This window comes from Paramormyrops kingsleyae, chromosome 7 (genome assembly GCF_048594095.1).
Source record: "Paramormyrops kingsleyae isolate MSU_618 chromosome 7, PKINGS_0.4, whole genome shotgun sequence".
Taxonomy (NCBI): domain Eukaryota; kingdom Metazoa; phylum Chordata; class Actinopteri; order Osteoglossiformes; family Mormyridae; genus Paramormyrops; species Paramormyrops kingsleyae.
Window position 1 is genome coordinate 11,898,409 of NC_132803.1, and position 17,792 is coordinate 11,916,200.

At 44.7% G+C, this 17,792-nt stretch overlaps 2 protein-coding genes and 1 long non-coding RNA gene across 6 annotated transcripts; 1 reads left to right on the plus strand and 2 right to left on the minus strand.

Moving 5' to 3' along the window:
• Window positions 1-242: 242 nt before the first annotated feature.
• On the minus strand, window positions 243-4,658 carry eri1 (exoribonuclease 1). The gene is made up of 7 exons (XM_023808255.2): window positions 4,423-4,658; window positions 3,692-3,843; window positions 3,384-3,600; window positions 1,564-1,647; window positions 1,361-1,470; window positions 1,032-1,146; window positions 243-945 (listed from the first exon to the last, which is right to left on the minus strand). The coding sequence occupies exons 1-7, from the start codon at window positions 4,471-4,473 to the stop codon at window positions 703-705; spliced, it is 972 nt and encodes a 323-aa protein (XP_023664023.1). The 5' UTR covers window positions 4,474-4,658; the 3' UTR covers window positions 243-702.
• Window positions 4,659-6,914: 2,256 nt separating this feature from the next.
• Window positions 6,915-13,795, minus strand: ppp1r3b (protein phosphatase 1, regulatory subunit 3B). 2 transcript variants are annotated; one of them, XM_023808246.2, is made up of 2 exons: window positions 13,460-13,795; window positions 6,915-9,299 (listed from the first exon to the last, which is right to left on the minus strand). In XM_023808246.2, the coding sequence occupies exons 1-2, from the start codon at window positions 13,480-13,482 to the stop codon at window positions 8,411-8,413; spliced, it is 912 nt and encodes a 303-aa protein (XP_023664014.1). In that variant the 5' UTR covers window positions 13,483-13,795; the 3' UTR covers window positions 6,915-8,410. The 2 variants fall into 2 exon arrangements, with proteins under 2 accessions (XP_023664014.1, XP_023664015.1); XM_023808247.2 differs by lacking the exon at window positions 13,460-13,795 and adding an exon at window positions 12,852-13,233.
• Window positions 13,772-17,259, plus strand: LOC140592088 (uncharacterized). Of its 3 annotated transcripts, none has more exons than XR_011992352.1 (6): window positions 13,772-13,919; window positions 15,451-15,610; window positions 15,866-15,946; window positions 16,121-16,298; window positions 16,555-16,643; window positions 16,903-17,259. It is a non-coding gene; the product is annotated as an uncharacterized lncRNA (long non-coding RNA). The 3 variants fall into 3 exon arrangements; XR_011992351.1 differs by having other exon boundaries at window positions 15,451-15,606; XR_011992353.1 differs by lacking the exon at window positions 13,772-13,919 and adding an exon at window positions 15,151-15,211 and having other exon boundaries at window positions 15,451-15,606.
• The last annotated feature ends 533 nt before the right edge of the window (window positions 17,260-17,792 follow it).

The following is a 17,792-nucleotide window of genomic DNA, read 5'->3' on the forward strand; positions in this document are numbered from 1 at the left end:
TTTTAGGGTCCATGTCACTCAGGGATCATTGCAATTGTCCTAACTTCGTCTTCTCTTTAAGGTACCCCTGGGTACTGCTGTGCATTTGAAAGTACTGTTTGTCTTGGTCATGCGGCAAGTATCATGACAAAGACAGCGCACCCCTATACCACACCCCCCGGGCACGCTAAGGCAGCTGGATAGCAGCGTCAGTCTGTAACTGGCTACGTTACCAAGAGGCCACCAGAGGAAACAGGCCAGACTTCCTGAAAGCTTTGAAGGCATTTATTAATACTGATACATCTTTTAAAAAAAATAAAAGGAAAACAGAAAAACATGACCCTTAAAATATTCATCAGTAATTGCTGCTGTTTTTACTGAATGTACTGTTACTTTAATTGACAGTTCAAAGCATATTAAAACACCATCACGATGAGGAATTTGGGGGGGGCAGCAGGTCTCCCCCCACATGGATCACCATAGTACAATCCATCCATCCATTTTCTATAGCAGCTTATCCTATGTAGGGTTGCGGGGGTCCTGAGCCTATCCTGGAAACTATGGGCGTATGTTCTAACCCACATTAGTAAATCATCTTGGAAAGTGTGCTAAATGGAGACTGCTCCCACTGACCACACCCCCACTTCCTGGCACAAAATTAAATTACGATATCACATATTAGTTCTTAATTAGGGGTGGCAGGGAATTAGGCGATGGGCAGAGTCAATCGCGACTTCCTGGTTTATATGGGGGCGGAGCTCCCTCCACGGGGGCGGAGCTGGGCACACTTGTCAGCTGGCCAGCGTGCATGCGCTCGTTGACGCGGAGCTGGCAGCCGTCCTGCAGCATGCGCAGGGCGATGCGGGCGATGTTGCGCGAGTCATCCAGGCCGCAGTGAGGCCGGCCCTCGTAGCGCATGCCCAGCTTCTCCAGCATGCTGCTCAGCTTGGTCTGGGTCCGGGGTACCTGGAGAGATGCGGGGGAGGGGTTAATGTCTCCCATCACTAGACCCCGTCCCCGCTCGCCGACACGTCACTCGGCTCACTCCAAACCTTATAAAAGTTGCCATAGGATTTGCGGATGTTGATCCACTTCTTGGCGAACTTGGGGTAGCGGATTCGACTGATGTGGCACTGAATCTTCAAAAACTTGTTCATGTCCCAAGACCTGCGGAGGGAAGTGTTCGGGAATTTTAAGGACCGCTACCGTTTTCAGTCTGAAGATCCAGCTGACATCCTCATCCAAACAGACTTTTTAGCTTCTAACACTTAAACACAGCTTGATACTTCACTGGCGTAACTCATGTTAAGCTGCTCATTCCACAGCAGACAGACACAGGCTGAGAAATAAGGGTTCAGGCTGCTGATGCCACCCGCCGTACCCATCAGTCAGAACCGCATATTTGTACTTTGTTCCAAGTTCCTTCTTCTGGAGCCACAAAACAGCTCTACCCAGAACATCAGGGAAAACATCTGCCTTGTCCACCGTCTCCTGGGAAGGGGAAAAAAGCAGGGGTGGTTAGACAGGCGGCAGGTGCCCCCCCCCCAGGAGTGACACAACCACACGATGCACTGGGAGGCTCACCTGTGTTATTCCAGTGAGCTTCACACAGAACTCGGACAGCTGGGCATTCAACACCGGCCTCACATACTCCTGGAAGGTGTCCTCCTGCAAGCAGAGGGGGAACAGTGGCACTGGGGGGGGGGCTCCGGGACGGGCTAGGTGACCTTAAATGGGGACACTTCAGCAAGGGGGCGTTGTCTTGCTGTCACAAGCTAATCTGTACCTCTACTTTGTCCTGCTACATTCTTCGCTTATATTTTGTGTCTCCACAGATCAGTGCCAGGACATCCCCAGGAAGCACAAAGCTGGAGACCACATCCCAGAGAAGACCAGAGCCCAGCAGGACCGTCTCTCACTGCCTCTATGTCAATTTCTATACATCACGTCATGTCCAGCTTTGCTTACATGAAATACAGTGGTACCTCAGAACTTAAACTTAATCCGTTCAGAACTCGGGATCGAATCCTAAAAAGTTCAAGTTCTGGTCGAATTTTCCCCATAAGAAATAATGGAAAACCAATTAATTGGTTCCCGGCCCCAAAAAATTACACTTAAATTTTTTTTTAGCATTTAAACACAAAATGAACAGGATAAAACAAGAAGAGCATACACTAAATACATCTAAGCACATTTATAATAAAAAAAAAAATCAAGAAAATAAATGTATCCAAACAATGTGTAAAGTAAAAAAAAAAAAACCAATGACACATTTTTCATAAACCCAGACACAGCACTACTACCTTGAGTCATACTAAGGGTTTGTATTTAATGTAGGTCCATTGTTTATTTTTATTATTACTCATTACCCGCGCATATAAGATATCTTAGATCTGCGTTCATGGTTGGATATCTGAGATTCAGATTGAGTTCTAGGTAATTTTTTTTTCGAACTGGTTGGTTCAACTTAAGAAATTTGAGTTCTAATGAGTTCAAGTACTGAGGTACCACTGTACCTTTGATACAGAAACTGCCTGCATTGGTCTGGGCATCCCACCAGATGGGAGCTGGCCTGGGACAGTCAATTGGATCAGCACCTTAGAACCACTTAATGATCCATTAAGCAATAAATCCTCAACCTGACAGCGTCATGGAAACACGATGCCACCACACTGAGCTCCAAAGGCTAGTGTGGCTTCATATTTTGAAGTCACTTTGTGACACACTGCAGGGACTTAACAGCGCGGTGTACAACACTAAAGGTGTGATTTAATAACCCACCTTTGCACCACACCCCAATCACCCCAGTCACCCCAGAAACATAGAGCCACTGGCTCCTGTTTTAGGATTATTGGTTTAATAATCAGGGTAAATGAAGCCCTTTCATCCAAGGACCAATCTGCAGAGACGATGTCAAAACACATCCATGAAAGGCCCTTCTATGCTGCTCTTCCTTTTTCCCCCGAACTGTAAGCCTTAACCGATATTTGATACATGCATCCTCTCCCCAGATTACAATGGGGTTACGACCTAATAAACCTATCGTAAGGCGAAAAGATCGTAAGGCGAAAATTCATTTTTATACTGTATACCGAACCTAACATCATAGCCTAGCCTACCTTAACAATGCTTAGAACATTTGCCTACAGTTGGGCAAAATCGTCAACATAAAGCCTAATTTATAATAAAGTGTTGAGTATCTCATGCAATTTATTGAATAACGTACTGAAAGTGAAAAACATTTACCGTTTGTAAAGCTGAAATACCGTAACACTGACCATCGTAACCCGGGGACCGTCTCTACACCACCGTATACTGCATGCATGCTGCTTTCTTGCTTGCTGTTTTTTGTGCTAAACAATATATTTAAAAATAATTCAAAGGAGGAGCACGCTCAGACTCACGATCTCCAGCGTGCGTGTGTTGACCAGCACCATGGGGAACTCGATGATCTCGTGCTGGAAGTCGGGGGCGTTGATCTCCTCGCAGGTGGCCTCAAAGTCCACCACGCAGATGTAGTCGTAGTAGGTGTCGGTCGCCCCACCTGCTGCCATCGACTGCTGCAGCTTCTGCTTCTTGGAGTGGCTCTTTAAACGCTTGCGGAGCACATCCTTCACACCCCTGAGACGCGAGAGGGAGGGTGAGCATCACTCCCAGGCCCAGAAGGGGCGAGGGCGGTCAGCCCCACCCAACTGCCCCCCAAAAGCCACACCTGGTATCCAGCTTCAGCTCTGCCAGTTTCACTCGCAGCTCCTCCTTCGTCATGCGGTTGATGTGCCCGTTTGCCAGGGCGATCTCTTTGTACACGGGGTCGCTGAACTCACCCCTGGGTGGGGTGGCTCGGCTGTCACTGCAGTGCTCCGCCTGGGGGGAGGTGTCCACAGCGGCAGAGAGGCTCTCAATTGGCTACTTAAACTGACATACCACCATGGTTAGAGTGCATAACCTGGACAGCACCCAGATCGCGTCCAAAAATGATGACAACACCCGTATACGAAGCACTATAATGGAGTACCTCCCTTAAGACGGCATGGTGAACTGATCTGCAAGTTTCATTTAGATTATCAAGTTAACCGTAGCGATAATCATACAAAAATTCATCAATACAGATTTCCGCCGACTTCGCATTTGGAACAGGGACCCCCGGAGTCAGTATCTCGATAGTGTAGCTGACCATCATATATACGTTACTATATGCATACAGTATTACTAGATAGTTACGGACAGCGGGTTATTATACGGCTGGCAGCGATGCCCATCCTCCTGCATATGTTACACTAAGCGATACACCCGATAACTTCCTACTACGTCCACTTTCAGGTGTCTCTCAATCAGTGTGTATTATTCACCATGGACCTCGGACGGGGTTCGACCGGCTGTAACTTACCGTAAGCCCGTACTTTTGTATATAAATGTGTCCCTGTAACGCGGAGGATCACTCACCGGGCGGGTTTGGTCCTCACTCTCCCGCACGTTCTCCTTCTGATCTTCCATGCTTCGCGGCTCCACCGAGCCGAAGCCCGTGGGGAGTCCGAGAGGCCGAGGTGAGCTATACGCAACGAGGGCGGGATGCTTCCGACAACCGCGGTTAAAACAGGCGCCGACGAGCCGACGATTTCAAACACCAGTGAGCGGACATTCCGCGTCTCGTTGGCTTATACTTTCACGGCGATGCGGGGGGAAATGCGCCACCTAGCATCCCGGAGGAACGCTGACAAGTAATTGCAAGTCCTTTTTTATAATGCCACTTGTTTTGCCAAAAAGCTAATACATTATTGTTGATATGTCTTTAAATTAAGTGACTTTGGAATGCGAGTTATTCACCTTAAAAATTTTGACTAGGCCACCATACCATTTATCATCCAGAGGGCTGCTGACTGATGTCAGGTCCTCCTGAATGAAAGTGATTGAGAAATCCGTTGATAAATCCACTGAAATATCCATCAAGATATTCCAACAGATAATGGAATTTTTTGTGCCATTGTGTGTGTGAGGAAGGGGGGGAACTGCATAATCATGATGTTTCTGCTCATGTCAATCACATGAAAACAACGGAAGCACCTGACATTTTACAGGTGTATCCATCCATCCAATACCAAAGCCAATTTTCCACAGTAAGTGACACACGCCACAGCCCATACACAGATGGGTCGTGGGGGCAGGGGCGCCGTAAGGGGGAGGAAAGCTAGGACGATTCCAAGGGCCCCTGAGTGACAGGGGCCCTAAAAAATTAGGAAAATAACTGGATTGGTTTGGACTGGGGGGCCTAATATGATATGCTTTCATGGGGCCCAAAATCTCTAGCAACGCCCCTGCGTGGGGGCGATGTAAGGGCAGGGACCACATCACTGACCTGACACTTGACAGACATATCTCAGCGCATCCTGGTACATCCTTAGCTCTGCACTCCTACAGCACCACAGCTACACCCTAGGGCCAGACTAACTTCTCTGGGGGGCCCTGGGCTGGCATGAGTATGGGGCCTCCCAAAGTGTTTTTAGAGCATTTTAGGGATTATTGTTTGGAGCAAAAAGAGGAACGAGAGGGAATTAAAATGTAACATCAGTAATATACTAATCAAAGTGCACAATGCCAGCGATAAAACCTTCCAAACAGGATGGGGGAGGGAGTGCCGTCTGTAAAATTTGCCAACGGGGGAAGGAGATTATCACCATGGTTGATTAATCAGTCAAATTTAAGACACATTATATCATGGATTATAATATTCTAAGCAAAATTGCAATGTAAATGGATTGGAGCAGACATTTGGACAAAAAAAAAAACAAGTATACATCAGTAGGGGGCCCCCTAGAGCACGGGGTCCAGGGTTGTGTCCCTCCATCCCCCAAATTCTGCCCCTGCTACACTCAACTATACTACTAACCAGTTTAAAATGACCTCAGAGAGCTGATATGGGTTTGCATTACAGTGAGACATAGTGAAGCAAGCAGCACCACTGTCTATTAGTGCCTGAATTAACATCTCGACATGCCCTGTCCTCAACCTTCAAGTTCCTAGAAAAGTGAACATGGTTTGAATCACCTGAGAAAGGGGGTAACAGAAAGTGTGCCGTTTCTGCTCAGCCAACGTGTCTCACGTCTGGGAGGCTCTCCAGTCTCAGGTTATCTGACAGGCAGCTGGAAATTCCCACTATAGCACCAGTAACGTCACCATAAAAACCAGTTTAAGATGAGAGCTAATTGCGGGACATAATGCAGATTTCACAATGGCAGCTCCCTACCTTTACATGCAGCTCTCACAGAGAAACAGTTCATTTGACTACGGAAGAATCCAGCCGCCACCTGGCTTATCAGGCACGACTCCACCATGTGGATGCAGGTCAGCAGCCTTACAGGATCCCAGCCAGAGTCCATGTTCCTTCTGCCCTCTAGTTAAATTCCTCATTAAAGCTTGACATACATTTATTAAGTTGTAAAGCTTCTCAATTTCTTTGAAAAATGGCTTTAATGTAAAGTAACTGTTAGCCGAATATTATTTCAATGCTCCTTTTCAACATAAATTTGGAAGCTAGGGAGGGACAACCCAACTTAAGGAAAAGTATTCACCTCGAACCTGTGGTTAAACCGAGTGCTTAAATATCAAGTAGTTAGCCATAAAAGAAATCGTTTACACTTTACAGTGTAGTAAATTGCAAGCTGGAGGCAGGCTAGTGATACACCCTCAGCGATACACCCTCAGCGATACACCCTCAGCGATACACCCTCAGCGATACACCCTCAGCGATACAGCTGGAGTCCTCTTGGCTGGCGGCTTCCGACCTGCGCTAATCGCCATAAGGAAGAATACGAGCAAACAGCAGAAGCATGAGCCCTGTGCCTGTAGCCAGACTGATGGATCATTATGGGATACCTTATGGGACAACAAACCATCAAAAGTAATGCAGGTAAGAGTTTGCAACACCACCAAAACAAAAGCAGGAGAATCCAAATCTTTATTTTGCGAATCATTTTTACATTGCATTTAAAACAGTACACAAAGCGGATAACACTATATTTGAGGGGGGGTGTTTCCAGTCTCTCCCCTCCCGATCAGCCTGTTCGTACTTTCCAACAAACAGCAATCCCTTTTTTTTTTTTTTTAGAAAAAGAAAACATTTAAAATCGTTTGAAAGTGATTTTATTCAATGCAAATCAGTAGACAAAGAACACATCTGAACCCCACCAATGACGGCACTAGTTAAGCGCCAGTCCTTGGTGATTTTTATTTATATATTTTTTTTTTTTTATAAATTCAAAACCTCTTTTTGTGACCAAGCAAGAAATTAAACCTTAAATTGTAATGCTAATTTGAAAAGTGCAATTCAGAATTGAATTTAAACCCACTAACAGGGAGAATCCTTAACATGACCAGCCCATTTCAGTTTTAAAAATAAGCCACCGGACACGGGTGATCAGCAGTCACCTTCACTGAGCAGTCTTAACAGTTTAAACAAGTGGAAGTTTGCATTCAATCATAATACAGATAAAACCATGCTACAGTGCCAAAAGCAGAACATTCAGGAAATAACTCAACTTACAAAAAAATATATATATTCAGTCAGATTAAAAAATTTAAAATTTCATGTACCTCTCCTTTGCCTCCAGCAAGGGGCAGCCTGGTGCAGAGCCAATATGACAAAATCTGGCTCAGATGAGCAGCATTGGGACACGAAGCTCCAGCAGCAGTGACTGACCTCATTGGCCAGACTGTGGCATCCATGTGGCGCGGGTGGCCCCTTTCCGCAGCCCCAAGTTACAGAGCTGACTGCCCTTCGGGCCACATGTGCCAAAGCCTGGTGTGCAGGTCCATCCAGCACATGGCCGGCCCACCTCACTCCACTAAGTGTCACATCTCAGTAACTCCTGTATCCCCCGCCCCCCAAAACCAGCCTTCCACAGCTGCACTCTCCCTGGTACCATCTCCTTTAACCTGCTGGACTTAAATCCCTGAACTTGCAGAGTTTAAGGAAAAACAAGAATGACAGTTAACCATGAGCATATTTCATGACATCCAGCAGCTCATGTCTACTTCAAAACCACCCAGGTAGGCCATTGTGCACAGAAATACACATAGTTTATCTCAAGGACCATAAGCACCAGAGCTCCTGCCTGCAGGAAGTCAACCTGCAACAATCAAGACCCACCCAAGCTATTCCAGAGCGCAAATCAGCTCAATCACCATGACGACTACAGGTATTTAACTGTAGACGTCAATGATCTAATCATGTTAAATGATGTAACCTGCATTGCAAATTGCATATTATATTGCACAAATCAGCCACTTTGCAACTCTGCGGACTGCTGACTGCGGGAGGCAAGAACATTCGACTACTGCATCCACAATCTGAGAACACCCCTCGACCCCCACCCGATCTCCTGAGTCCTGTTCTTCTGGAACGAAGCCGTGAAAGGAAGTCCTCACTTCCCTTTAGTCAATAATACGGCCCAATCTCTTGATACCCAGCATAGCTCGGCCACTCTGGGAAGATTCCGTGTGAGCAGCGGGGACTGCCATAGCGGTCAAAGTGTATGCCCAATTGGTCGAGGCCCAGCCCTTGATGGCCACTAGGGGCAGTGTTCTTCAGTGCTGACTGGATTATCCTGTAGTTCTGGCCATGGTTGCTGTCCCAGTAGGTGCAGCCAGCAACCTCGTAAGAGACTGCAAACTCGATGCGCTTGTGCGGGTGCAGCTGCTCCGGAATAGCCACCTCGAAAGAGAAGGTGTCACGGTCAGATGCTCCGTAGGTATCCCTCACGAACTGGCACTCGACGTCCTCGTGGCTCTTCCACGTGTCGAAGGTGACGCGGATCTTGACGCTCTTCTCAAACGACAGGTTTTTGACCTTCACAGTGCCTGCAAGAGACCTCTCCTTCAACACGCAGTGCTCCAGACAGACACGTTCCCTGTCCAGCCTCTGCCGGAACTCCACGTAGTCTGAGGACGGCTGGGCGAAATCCAGGACCAGGCGCCCGTCGTCCGGGAACGGGCTGACCACGGGACTCAGGAATTCTGAGATGTTGCACGGAATGTCAACGGGGTCCTCAAACTCAGAGAACACCTTGACCATGGTGAGCGCTTGCCCCTTGTGGTCCGCAAAGGACACCTGCTTCTTGGCCTTGCCATGCTCCTCATCCTCTCCAGCGTGATGCGTTTGTGGTGGCCGCGGCGTCACTCGTAGGTTGGAGCAACGGAGCAGGCACGGCCTCAGAGGCTCGACCAGCCTCGGCCCTCGCCTGCAGCACAGCTCCTCCCCGGATAGGTAGAGCGGTAACGCCAGATCTGCAGGCATCGCCGATTTGTGGGACAGGAAGCCAAGTACACTGTGGGTAGAAAGACGAGGAGAGAGAGAGTCACCACACAAACACAGCATTTCATGGCACTGGCATTTCCAGCTGAGGGGTTAAAGCCTAGTTCATACATCACTTTTCCGCATGCGCTCTCTTTGTTTGGAGATGCGTGCAGAATCTTGTGATTATTCTACACTTGTCTATAGACACAGAGGGTCATGATTAGCGGATGCATACAGCAATGATGTTCCACCAGAGCAGGAGAGGGCAGATGTATTGCAGCAAACACAAATACAAGCAGTGTAGTGAAATGGGTAAACTTCATGAACCGTTTTGAAGTTGTTAAGCTTGAACTGTATTGGGGTAATATAGCACACCATAGCAATTTGAAATTCTTACAAGAATCAAGATTTCAAAATGCCAGAATAGTGTTGCTTATGAAAATTATAGAATCACTCATCCGGTATTAAGAAAAAAAATACTAATGTCAGAAATTCAAGTATTTCATTGAAAACATTCAATCTTAAATCAATTATTGAAAAACACAAGCTCCCATTTTTTTATTTTTTTATTATTTTTTTTTTTACTTTGAATTATAGAAAAACAAGTTTGTTTACAGTAAGTCAACACTCACGGAAAAATTAGGATACATGTTATTCTACCTCGGTAACATTTTCACAGTAACAGAATTGACAATTTTATACTTAAGACAAAAACTCCACTTGCTAGCATAAATTCTAACAAATGTCACTAATCAAATCATGGTTAAAAGGCAAACATCTGTCTGATCAATAATCAATGTACTTTGCTTGTATTGCAGTAACAAGTTTCACATTTAAAAAAAAAAATCTTGGTCCAAATATTTTAGATTAAAATAATTTCACAGAACAGAACTCCATGTGCCCAAGATATCATCAGTAAGAGGAAGACACATCATTTCCTGTAGTTTACAATAGTGGGAAATAATTCTTCCACCAATTTAAAAGGAAAGTATATGGTAACAGAATTGATGCAAGACTCGAACATTCGAGATTTAATTGACTATTTAGGCATTTTATAAATAAAATGTTACCAAAAGAAAAGTAATGGAAAACATTTTTATTGTACAGCAATTCATGATGGATAAAAACCACTGACCAGTTCGGACAAGAAATCATGTTTTTCAGCTACATAAGAGACTTTTTAAAGGAAAAAAAAAGTATGTTATGGCCTGTGACATCTTATGATCCATATACATATAATTACTAAAATGAGAAAAAAAATAAAGCCATTTGAACAAAGGAGGCCAAAAATTACTTTGGACACCAAATCTACCCGCAATTATAAAGTCACCCATATGCGACGGTACAGCTTAATGTCTGGAGAGTAAGAAAACTTTGATATGCAGGTACCTCCGACCCTTCTCATAGAAATACTCACCATCTCTATTCTATCTTGGCTGACCTCTGCCCTGTGAAAATCAGTGCTGCCACCTACTGGAAACATCTGGTCAATTTCCTTTAACATGCATAGTCAAGGACGAGCTGCATGATTTCTGTTGGCTGAAAAAAATGTGGACCACATACATCGTCTGGCAAAAGCCCCTAATGAAGAAATTTAGGTGACTTCTCCTGTGCGCGACTGAAGTCAAGTTCCTCGTATGAACCGGCCGTAAGCCACCCATGGCTGTTCCTCCTAAAGTGAGCAGACTCCTTTCAGACACGCCAAGCTCATTCACAGAATCCTGCCTCCGACCCACTGACGACATCCCGGCAGCGAGACCCCCCCCCCCCCCGCTGCCTGTGCTGTTTGCGAAGCAGCACCAACAGCACACCTATAATCAGAGGAGGCACCTCCAGAGCAATTTTTTTTTCCATTCCTATAAATGCAATTAAGGGATTCACACAGAACACTGCAAAGGAAGGAAGGCACTGAGGAGAAGGAAAAAAACTAGCAGAACTAGTGGAACTGTAGTTAGCACGAGGCATAAAATCCCACACGAGAACCAGAGACTCTGGGGAAAACCTACTATATGCCTTAGTGACTTTCCAATATGCTTTTTCTGTAGATACAGTTAAGCTGTGTGTTTGTGGCTACTGGCTTTCCAGTCTAAGTTCAGGGTAAAATGTTTTCAGTCAAACCACACTGATAAACCATCAAGGAAGGACAAGCAGACTATCGAAATTGCAAGCTGCAGCATTCAGAGGGGAACACATAAGAAAGACTAACAGTCCTGGCTGTGTAAAAATTATTTTTTAAATCTGATTATTGCTAGTTCAAAGTCCACTGGATGTTGCTCAAAGTCTAAAAAGGTTCATGCCTAATTTTGGATTTCAAATGCACCAGTTATCTGGCTTCAACCTGTGGGCCCAAGATATTTATATTATGGGAATAAAAGTTGCGATAAGCACGACGGACGGTACCGGCGTTTATACTACGATGGGCTCCGCACCCCGCCTCTATACGCTGGGCTGAAATGCATTGAGCGAGCCGTTTCATTCATACGTGATTTAAAGCCTGTAAGAGGAGAGGAGGGTACCAGAGTTACCAACTATGGACAGCTGGCTGACGTGAGATTTTCAATTCGACACAAGCCTGCACGTACATTTATATGCATGCAAGAATTTCATTACCTTGTAATAGTCTGTAGGGTTTGCAAACTACCGCAATGCTTTTGATGTAACTAATTTTAGGTTTATATATAATATAGATTTGAAGGAAGACTTCTTGCGTGAGCGTCACGCCACATGCGTGAGAGTTGCCCTGAAGGACAGTAGTCCGCGCCTGACCTCCCTTATTGAACGTCAGTAGTCTCACACAGGCATCGTCCTTTTCCAAGCCTACTGTACTACTGTAGCTATTCTATAGAGTTGCTTTAACGTTATTAATTATGTAAAAGGTTAAGGCATTATAAGACGACCCCGTAACAGTATAGCCTACCACCAACGGCGATCACTAGAAAATGAAGATGCTCCAACAACAATGTTTGTTTATTTATTAATTATTTATTAATTTTGCATTATTTTCTCTCTAAACAGCCATTTGTGACCGACTTGCTACAGAGGGCGACCCACGGTCATGGTATATACACCGTACAGTCATTTCGATGTGGGCCGCAAGCGAGAGCATAAACTGTCCGGTTGCAGTTATTTCCATGCTTATAATTAAAGACTGATCATAGTATCGAACATGCCATGTAGAAGTGACCGGCAGATAAAAGCAGGTTTATTTGCTCGTCGGATGTGGACATCGATTTGACGGTACTCAAATAAATAGACAAACAAATAATGAACTACTTTTTAATTATTAATAAAATGTACATTTCTGGTGTATAACGCAACACTTACATGTTAAGCCATCTTTCACACAACACACAGAATATTAAATGCCTCAATTAAACAGTATGGATACGTTTCACTAGTTAAAGGGCGAGATGGTCTGGTAATTTCGGCAGTTTCTAACAGAAGTACTTAGCACTGGGTTTGCAAGTCATATTTCGGAAAGCACTGCCCCCCACCACCTGCAGTCCAATTTCAAGACCTTCAACCCTCATAGGGTTTCATTCCCTAGTGTATCAATTACTGATTGGTAAACAGAAAATATTACCTTTGGCAATCCATTCATTCCGCATTTCACAAAGCAAAATTATCTACGCGTCCATAGTTTGTGTTTCTTCCTGGTTTTACCAGCCAAGTAGGTTACTGAGTATAATTTCCTGGTTTCTATTCCGACTGATACGCGCACAGAAGCTGTGACACTATACTGCAATGTGCGCCCGTTTTAAAAGGCAGGGACGTCGCATGTGGAGAGGACGCCGCCACACCGAGCCAAAGCAGCTCACCCCCGAGGGACAGAGCAATGCTTCCTATTAACGTCTTAATCAATCAGCTTCTTCTCCGAGTGGCGATTTATCTTTTATTTTTTTTAATCGCCAGCTTTGCAAATCTAAACAAAAAAAGTAGATGAAGACCAAGACCAATGTAGAGGTAATACCCTTACATTATTAAAGGGTAAAGGACAAACATAAACAGAAATCACTCAAACAATACTTTGAAACTCGTGCACCAAGAGAAGCATTTGTAAATAAAGGCTGTGGAGACAAAGGAAACCGGTAAACCTAAATTAAAAGTGGATGCAACTAAAACGTAAGCGCAAACAAAACAATCTATTACAGTTAATTAATTATTGGAGCATATCACCCCAGCCAAACTCACCTGGTGCAGTTCATCTGAAACATTTATGAACGTGAGCAGAGGTGACCTTACTCCCCCGAAATGCCGCACCGTGTGAATCTTAACTTTCGACCATAGATTAACCTTTACAACGTTCAATAAACGCCTCGTTAGAACCCAGCTTGGTCAAATAGGCCATGGCATCTGCACCCCGGCTCGGGAGCAGAACTGGCTTTCTAGATCAAATTGCGTTCACGTGGACGCGTCCCGACAGCCAATCAGCAGGAGGCGGGCAGGCGTGACACTGAGTCCGAGGGAGCGCCGGTCAGTGCGCATTCACGCGGTGCGCGCCACCCGCGAGGTTAAAGATCGCCGCTTTAACCCCCACGGACAACTGCGTTGGAAAGCATTGTTTATACTGATCGGGGGCTTGCAGGAGCACTTGTGTCATAGTCATACAGCTTATGCAGGCCCTGCCTACGGGCATCATGTTAAATATGAGGCAAGTAAAGGAAAACTGTAACTGAGAACTGATTATATGTTCTGTTACTTATGATAATGTGCATCACGCTGTATTTAAACCACAAGACACATGTCAGTGTTAGATTGACCGTGCCGTAGCTATTCAACGTGCTATATTCTGATCGAAACGTGTTGAAAAACGCCTTTTTGTAAAGACGCATATTAAGGACCCCCGAAGTTATGTGACTAATTATATTTGAATTGCAGCTTCAATTAGGATATCAACACGTTAGATCGCTCGTTGTAAAAATGGACGCAAGAGTAACAAAAATCACGCAAAAACCGTTATTTTCAAGGGGGCGTGTGTGACACAGGCCTAAGTTTAAGATAATAATCTGTATGCAGGGTATCCTTAAATTCCCACATTCTCTAGAATTACCAATTTGAGTTGATTTGCATGTGATAAGAATGCTTTGACAAAATATATGCTATGTCGAACACAATATCTATACTGAGCAACTGGGCCAGTCATTGACAGCCCTATAGTGGTGGCTTACCATAGGTGTAGGGGGATAGATGTTCGGTTATTAATGCTAGCGTTAAGACTAGCTCATATAATCTTTTCCTTTGATATCTGGAGACGACGGCCGGTATACCTAATTCAGGATTTCCATTCGGAATATTTATTTCGGGATAACTAGATTCTGTACGAAATAAGAGAATTTTCAATGAAATTAATGAATTTATTTATTAATAGGCCTACTGCATGCAGGAGCGTAGGAATATTTAATTTGGCTTCATTTATCCCCTCAATAAATATACCTTTGTATCTAAATTATGAAGTTAAGTTGTGACTCCCCCCAGTATCAAACTTTCTCCGACGCCGTTGACTGTATACGACAAATTTATGGCACAGCGATTAACTATACGACTAAATAGTCCACTGCCATATAATTAAGGCTACGATTTTGGCGGCGTTCTGAGTTACGGAATTAGTATGCATAATAAATCTTAAGGCTCCGGTCGTAGTAAATGGTAAATAATCGGTAGGCGTATATCTGAATAAAAACGCCACCCAATCAGTTAAATTTATATAGGCCTATTTCCGTCCAGTGATGTGCACTTTTCAAGGGGCAGGCGTACATTAAGCGTGATCGTCGGTGACCCCCCCGCCTGCTTCCGTTCTCTTCCGTCCTCTTCGTATTTAATCTATCTGTATATGTTGAAATGATCCAAAGACGTTTTCAGTTCATTTGGCCTGAAATATGGAAAATCATAGTCCTAAATCTAGCTGTGTTTGAGAATCACCGAGAAACACGTTTACGGAAAAAAGTTACTTAGGCTATTACTTATATTATTTTCCCTCCTATGAAAGTTTCAATATATTTATAATATATTAATTTATATAAAAGTAAAATTTTAATTTATGGGCAGACCTAAACAGAAAACTATGCAAATTGCGTTTACAATTATGGGAAATTACCTTTTTTCCTTTACAGCTTACCATTGTTTTTACCCGTTTCGCGTTTAATCTTACAGTAATTTCTACCCATAATTCAATTCTGTTACAGGTCTCTTGGGTTTTTTGAAGTGCCTATTCTTTATAATTAGTTGAACGTTCAGTTTTGAGCCGAAGGACTCCCAGAAGTACAATCCTTTTCTTCCTTTCGCACACTCTTCCCCGAATATGGTCTGTCAGCGCCCGAACCATTTTCACTGCAGTCTGCGTAGGTATACACGAATCGGTTCAGTCTGGTGCACGATGGTGGATGAAAATACTGTCAGATAAGAGCATGTTAATACATATCTGGTATATAGCTATGTGGTTAGTAGCTGAGAACTTTGACTTATTTAGTGATGAATGTGATGTAGATCGACACTGAAATACAGTATATCTTTAGTCATGAGCATGCAATCTGCCCTTTCAAGGAGGGAGAGTACCGATTCATTTTCTACGTCTCTCTGTCCTCTCTCTACTTGACAAAGGTGTCATCCTCCGTGATCACAGCTACGGGCAAAATGTTGCTTCTTCCCCGTCAGGAAAAATTCCGGAGGATGTATTGGATTGTAAGTATGTTTAAAATTAAATCTTCTGTTTCCGCACAGTCCAGTAATTAAGAATGACGGACAGGAAATATCCAAAACAGAATTTTACTCTCGTTGCATTTATCCAATCGTTCAGTCGGTGTTTAAGTTCATTATTTATTTTGCTTTAAAGTAACGTCGCCTCCCATTTTATAGTGCAAACGTATCTTGAAGCCAATTCGAGCGATCCTGCGGCTCCTGGGAGAGGGCGACATCTCACGGCCCACCGAGGAACTGCAGGTCTTCTACTACTGCATCTTAGTCGTCGGTCGTTACATCCGTGGCGCGCTGCCAAGGCGCGCGTCACCGCGGAGGACCGGGAGCGCCGGGATGTGTATGATCTCTTTGTATTAATAAGTACAAAAACAGTATCGCACAAGCCCGGCTATACACAATCAAAGTCACACGTTAGTTTTAATACGTTTAATCAAAATGGACATAACCAGACAATGCCGGTATCGGCATGTGATAGTGCATTGACTTGTGCACACAGAACACGTACCTTTATCCACGTGCAAATAAAGATCAGGCCTGGGGGGCAGGGGTTGTTTTGTCCAGCTAGAGAGGGAGTGTTTTGCTTTTCTTTTCAGCAACCAGTGGGAGTATGTCTCTCTCTACACCGTGTTCCAGGGATGGGAACTGCACAGCCTGTACACACAAAGGCTTCCACAGCTTCAAGGTGAGCAACACTCCTAACCTCCAACACGAGCCAAGACTTTGTGTTTCTCTTATTTCCTTATTTTTGTGTATCTCTCGATTCATGTCTCTGTCCATTCACCTCTGTACCACATTGAGGCAAAACAAATGACTTGAGGAAATGGCACCCAGTTCACACAACACAGTGCCGTCCTGCTCCACAGCCTGATGACAGCTGCTCTTGTCATGTCTCTCGGTTGCCCAGGCAACCTATGATGGGTGGCGCTACAACTTTTTGGCAGGTCGGCTGCTGAGGGGCTGCTGTGACCTTCCGAGGCTTTTCCTGGCCTGGGGTCTCCACAGCACCCGGACGCTGACGTGGAAACCAAACGCAGCTGCACCGGGCCCCTCGGCTGCACGGCAAGTGAGAGGGCAGGAAGTTGCAGAGGAGTAGAAAAAGGACTGAAGATTGAGCTAGATTTACCAGCTCACAGGGCAGGAATGAGGCAGGCTACTTTTCAGCTTAAAAGACAGAAAATCCTTCACTCCAGACATCTTTTCTCCAGGATGAGAAATAAGGCCTTTCAGTTTGGAAAAGAACTCCCTAATGGATAGCGTTCACGTATTGCAATAAAATGGCTCCTATCAAAGATAAATGATTTGCCAGCCTTCGCTCTTTTGATCATTGAAAAGTCTGGATGAATGAGTTTCACAAGCCTGCTGTCTTATCTGCTAAGAAGGTGCTGAGCTGCTGTTGGCAAAAATGTGAATTATTGAGCTTTGTTGCGACAGCCAGACTAACTGTGCAATGGCACGTTCACAGCACTGCCAGCTGGGGGGGGGGGGGGGGGGGGCTTTTCTGCAGCCCTGCCACACCTCCCATAACATTCTAATGACCTGTTATATAATTATTGGGCGTGAAGTATTTTATCTAGAAGTATCAGTTAATCCGCTGTAATAAGAATGAACCTTTGTTGGAGTGAGGCAGAATGAGCCTGATGCTTTCTGCAGCCGTTCTGTGTCCCCAAACAATCTGTTTCTGGTTCACATTTGACCTGCCATTTTCCAGCCACCCACTCAACTGGTCTTATTGGTTTAGTTGCATTAGTTGATGGCACTTAATATGAGTAATACCCGATGGCTGATTTGTACGTATGTAACCGTACACGTGGCCTGCGCAGGACGCAAGCAT

What these genes read in the sequence shown, in the direction of transcription:
- ppp1r3b (XM_023808246.2), bottom strand. Translation starts at nt 13,482, where the DNA reads ATGTTTCAGATGAACTGCACCAG. An exon ending in TTTCAGATGAACTGCACCAG is followed by an intron (nt 9,300 to 13,459) that starts GTGAGTTTGGCT and finishes TTCTACCCACAG; the next exon opens with TGTACTTGGCTTCCTGTCCC.
- eri1 (XM_023808255.2), bottom strand. Translation starts at nt 4,473, where the DNA reads ATGGAAGATCAGAAGGAGAACGTGCGGGAGAGTGAGGACCAAACCCGC. An exon ending in GTGAGGACCAAACCCGCCCG is followed by an intron (nt 3,844 to 4,422) that starts GTGAGTGATCCT and finishes ACCTCCCCCCAG; the next exon opens with GCGGAGCACTGCAGTGACAG. An exon ending in AGCTCACTGGAATAACACAG is followed by an intron (nt 1,471 to 1,563) that starts GTGAGCCTCCCA and finishes TCCCCTTCCCAG; the next exon opens with GAGACGGTGGACAAGGCAGA.